We start from the raw sequence: 5,507 nt of genomic DNA on the forward strand, positions 1-5,507 counted from the left end.
CAAAAAAAACACACAAGTTGACTTTATACTGAAAAACACAAAAACATACATGTTAAAATTTCCGAATGAATCTCTTGTTCTGGTGTAAACACATTTAACAAGTCCTCTTGTCTTTCAACACCATCAGTGATAAAGATAAGATTCTCAAAAGCAGACAAATTCATTTATTAAGATACATGTTAAATATTCAGACAGCAGAATGGAACAACATAACGTATAGAAAATCTTAAAGGGTTAGTTCACCCAAAAATTTAAATTAGACTGTGTTTTACTTACGCTCGAAGCATCCTAGGTGTATATGACTTTCTTCTTTCAGATGAATCCAGTCAGAGTTATATTAAAAATTGTCCTGGCTATTCCAAGCGCTATCATTGCAGTCAGCGGGTGTTGCGGTTGAACAGTCCACAAGTCGTCAAATAAAGTGGTCGCATCCATAATAAAACATGCCGCAGACGGCTCCAGGGGGTGAATAAAGTATTATTCCTGTAGCAAATACATGTGTTTTTGTAAGAAAAATATCCATATTTCAAATGTAATAAAACACTTTTCTCTCACTTCCGCTATCTGTCATACACTGAAGCCGTTCTGGCGGATGACGTATGATGTCGGCATTGCGTTATTAATGACGAATGTGGAGAGAGAACAAAACAAAATGCCGGTCACGAATTAGAAGTACAAACCGAAATTTTTGGGTGAATTAACCCTTTAATTTTCCCTCTTATACCCTGAACAAAGCAATGTTAAACATAGGTGAAATACAACTGAAAGAAAAGAAAAAGACAGTAAATATGAAATTATATAAATAAACATTTATTAATGCACCAGAAACTGTAGTCGCTATCATACTGTAATGATGAAGAACAGTGTCTCATGTTTAATTCACATATATCTTTTTTAAAGGGTAGCTGTTGTGAAAGGCTGCAGATGCTACAAATCTTGATTTGCTCTGTGGGGGCTCTGGGTTTTTCTGTACCCACCCCTGCTCATAACCTCTGTGCTGAAGTCGCCTTATGATGACAGAAATCACAATCCCAAACAGAATCACCAAACACACTACAACTATATGTGGAAAAATCCAGTTCTCTACCAATGGAAAAGGGGAAGACGGAAAGAGAGCACATTTTTTAAAAAATGTTTTGTTTTTTTCATTATTAAACTCACTGCTTGAGGATTTTGTAAAGCTCTCAATGCCTGTGTGACTTACTGTGTTGTTCAGTGTCTAGTTTTTCCTTTGATTCTAGAGGACATTGAAAGGTAAATCACACCGTTTAGCATTAATTTGCTGTTCAGATCATGATGAATAAACTTTAGCTGTCCAAATGCTTTAAAAATAATATTTCCACATATCTGTGTTTCTCACCTGTGACTGTCACCGTGATCAAGATTTCTCCTTCAGTGTCCAGAACTCTGTATGTTCCTGCATCACTGGCCAGAAATGCTTTAATGATCAGGTTTTCATCATTTTCATTCAGTCGATCGCTCTGAACCCTATCAGTTCTGCTCCAAACCTCCCTCCACTCTCCACTAGAGTTTGTCTCAACTTTATCAGCATTAGACAACAGAACATCCAACTCCAGCTCCTCGCCTATTTTCACAGAAATCTCATCTGAGGAGAAACAGAGAGACATTAATCATTATTATAATGCTGTCAATCAACCAAGGCCATGAACACACATTTAGTATCGGGGAACTAAATGTAATCATTTAAAAAAGCAGATGTTGATGTTTGATCAGTTATGAAGTTACCATGAATATGAAGTTGGTACGTCCTGATTAGTTGCTCCAGATCATTATTGTAATAGATTCCCAAAATGTATTTCCCAGCATCACTGAAGCTCAGATTCTTGATGACGACGTCACAGTCTCCTTCTTTAAACACTTGATCACTACATTCTTCAGTCTGACAGATATACATTTCTCCTGACTCATTGAATAACTCAATCTGAACAATATTATTGGCCTCAGATTCACATGTTAGTGTGATGTATCCTCCCTTTTTTCCTGACACGGATATAGAGGTGATTCCTGCAAATACAGTATAATATTCATTCAATAGAATGTCTCGGTTACGTATGGTAACCCTTATTCCCTGAAGGAGGGAACGGAGACGTCACGTCAGATGACCGACGAATTGGGATCTCACTTAGCGAGACCAATCTACTTCGAGTGTAAACTAAACGAGCCAATGCACATTGGCATGCAATTATTGCATCCAGCTGCCGCTGATCACAGCGTGAGTATAAGTAGGCAGCAGATGCAGCGCATATTCAGCTTTTCGCTGAGGAGCCGAGCCGGTGACCCAGCCGCTCAGCAGTGGTACGGAAGCTGTGGCGACGGGACGTGACGTCTCCGTTCCCTCCTTCAGGGAATGAGGGTTACCATACGTAACTGAGACGTTCCCTTTCAGTCGGTCACTCTCGACATCGTGCTGCTATGGCACTACCCAATGAGTAAGACTGGATAACACTGGGAAAATGTACCCCTTCTACATGGAACAGGGACGTTACGGAAGCTCCAACCTTCCCGAAGGAGGTTTCGGAAGCAAATACACATATGAACATTCCTTAGATGCATATGGAAGATTGGAGGTGATTGTAAGCCTCTTAGAATGGCAGAAGTCTGCCGGGGAAACACGGGCTCAAGGCTAAACCATGGACTTTACACATATGGGATACACTTAGATCTTACATATGGAACCCAGCCTTCTACCAGTTCTCGAGGATTCAACTAGTGAAGGCCTGGCGTCGGACGCTCTGCCACGTCTGGCTGCCGAAGGGACGGAGGAGCTCACAGGGTCTACTGTATGGACTCTCTGGAGTGGTTTTTAGCAAGCCAACCCAAAGCCGGGGCCTCTCAGTGCTTCTACCCGTTTGAGGTGAGAACACAGGAGGATACTGGCTCCACACGAAGGCTATAGAATCTAGCGAACGTGTTAGGGGTCGCCCAGCCCGCAGCTCTACCAATATCTGCCAGCGAGGCACCATGTGCCAGCACCCCGGAGGATGCAACACTCTAGTTGAGTGAGCTCGAAACCTGAATGGGCAGGGCACACCCTGTGCCTGATAAGCCAGGGTGATGGCATCCACTATCCAGTGGGCCATCCTCTGCTTAGAGACGGCATTCCCCTTCTGCCAGCCTCTGTGACAGACAAAGAGCTGGTCTGAGGTCCTGAAGCTTTGCGTCCGGTCTACGTAGCACCTTAAGGCTCGGACGGAACAGAGCAAAACTAGGGCTGGGTCTGCCTCCTCCGAGGGCAGCGCTTGGAGGTTCACCACCTGATCCCTGAAGGGCGTAGCGGGAACCTTGGGCACATAGCCGGGCCGGGGCCTCAGAGTTACCTGGGAGTCAGCCGGCCCGAACTCTAGGCACGAATCGTTGACCGAAAATGCGTGCAGGTCCCCTACCCCAGGTCCCAATGCCAGCAGGAGCAAAGTCTTCATTGAAAGAAATTTCAGTTCGACCGTCTGCAAAGGCTCAAATGGGCCCCGCTGTAGTGCTGTGAGCACTAGAGTCAGGTCCCCAGAGGGTGTAGAGGGGGGCTGTGGAGGATTTAGCCTTCTCGCCCCCTTAAAGAACCTGACGACCAGGTCATGCTTCCCCAGCGACTTCCCTTCTATGGGGTCGTGGTTAGCAGCGATTGCAGCGACATAACCTTTGAGGGTGAAGGGAGACAGCCTTCGCTCCAACCCTTGCTGCAAAAAGGACAGCATGACTCTGATCGGGCATCTTCGGGAGTTTTCTCGGTGAGAAGAACACCACTTAACGAACAGGTTCCACTTCAAAGCCTAGGCGTGTCTCGTAGATGGTGCTCTCGCTGAAGTGATGCTGTCAACTACCTCTTGAGGTAGGTCACTTAGAACCTCCGCATTTTCTCCGAGGTCTGGATGCGGGTGCCAAAGTCAGTAGATCCTTCCTCAGAGGAATCGGCCAAGGAGGGGCTGTCGCGAGGAGCATTAGTTCTGGGAACCAGGTCCGGTAGGCCAATAGGGTGCCACCAACAGGACCTGCTCCTCGTCCTCCCTGACCTTGCGCAGAGTCTGTGCAAGAAGGCTCACTGGGAGAAACGCATATTTGCGAAGGCCCCGCGGCCAGCTGTGAGAGGTTTCTGGAGAGGCAAACAGGTCTACCTGAGCGGCTCCGAAACGTCTCCAAACCAGCTGGACCGTCTGGGATGGAGTCGCCATTCTCCCGGGAGCGCAGCTCGAGACATCTAGTCGGCTGCTCGGTTGAATGTGAACATTCCTGGCCTGCAACAGCACGAAGCGACCTCAGATGCTTCTGGCTCCAGAGGAGGAGGTGGCGCGCGAGTTGCGACATGTGACGGGAGCACAGACCACCTTGTCGGTTGATGTACTCAACAGTCGCTGTGTTGTCCGTGCGGACTAGCACATGCTTGCCTCGTAAGAGCCCTTTGAGACGGCTCAGGGCAAGGTGCACTGCCAGCAACTTGAGGCAGTTGATGTGCCAGTGCAGTTGGGGCCCTGTCCAAACCCCTGACACTGCAAGCCCTTTGTACGTGGCCCCCCAGCCAGTGGTTGAGGCATCCGTGCAACCCACAGCATTCCTGGAGACCTGCTCTAGGGGCACTCCTGCCCGGAGAAACGCAAGGTCTGACCACGGGGTGAAGGTTTGGCGGCAGGCCGGTGTAACTTGGACCCAGTAAGTGCCGCATTGCCACGCCCACCTCGGGACTCGGCCATGGAGCCAGTGCTGCAGCGGTCTCATATGGAGCAGCCCCAGCGGCGTGATTGCCGCCGTAGCTGCCATATGCCCCAGGAGCCTCTGAAATTGTTTCAGTGGGACCGCCATCCTGCTCTTGAATGTATTCAAGCAATTCAACACTGACTGAGCACGTTCCTGCGTGAGGTGTGCTGTCTGTTCGACCGAGTCCAACGCCATACTGAGAAAAGAGATCTGCGTCGGGGAGAGTTTGCTCTTGTCCCAGTTGACCTGAAGGCCCAACAGGCTGAGGTGTGAGAGCACCAAATCCCTGTGTTCGCACAATTAATCCTGAGACTGAGCGAGTACAAGCCAGTCGTTGAGGTAGTTGAGAATGCGAATGCCCGGTTCTCTCAGGGGAACAAGGGGTGCCTCCGCAACTTACATGAAGACACAGGGCAACAGGGACAACCCGGAGGGCAGGACCTCGTACTGATATGCTCGTCCGTCGGACGCGAACCACAGCAATGGTCTGTGGTGCGGAAGGGTCGACACATTAAGTACGCGTCCTTCAGGTCGACCGCTGCAAACCAATCTTGGGGACAGATGCCCCCGAAGATGCGTTCCTGCACCAACATCTTGTACGGTAACCGGTGAAGGGCCCCGGTTCAAGACAGGCAGGTCCAAGATTGGTTGTAATCCTTCTTGGGTACCATGAAGTAGGAGCTGTAAAACCACGACTTCATATCGGCTGGAGGGACCGGCTCTATCGCATCCTTTGCCAGCAGGACTGCGATTTCTGCACGCAAGACAGGGGCATCTGCTGCTTTCACTGAAGTAAAGTGGAC

General features: G+C 48.6%; 1 protein-coding gene across 1 annotated transcript in view; it reads right to left on the minus strand.

Annotated features, from left to right (window-relative positions):
* Positions 1-810: 810 nt before the first annotated feature.
* LOC107568022 (uncharacterized) overlaps positions 811-5,507 on the minus strand; it is an 8,999-nt gene continuing 4,302 nt past the window's right edge. Inside the window, exons 2-5 of the mRNA XM_016253852.1 lie at positions 1,747-2,025; positions 1,361-1,606; positions 1,205-1,237; positions 811-1,083 (exon numbers count right to left, since the gene is read on the minus strand). Of these exons, the coding sequence (XP_016109338.1) occupies positions 875-1,083; positions 1,205-1,237; positions 1,361-1,606; positions 1,747-1,915 (657 nt within the window). The 5' untranslated portion in view covers positions 1,916-2,025 and the 3' untranslated portion in view covers positions 811-874. The remainder of the gene's footprint in view (positions 1,084-1,204; positions 1,238-1,360; positions 1,607-1,746; positions 2,026-5,507) is intronic.

This window comes from Sinocyclocheilus grahami, unplaced genomic scaffold, assembly GCF_001515645.1.
Source record: "Sinocyclocheilus grahami isolate Dianchi unplaced genomic scaffold, SAMN03320097.WGS_v1.1 scaffold1207.1, whole genome shotgun sequence".
NCBI classification, from domain to species: Eukaryota; Metazoa; Chordata; class Actinopteri; order Cypriniformes; family Cyprinidae; genus Sinocyclocheilus; species Sinocyclocheilus grahami.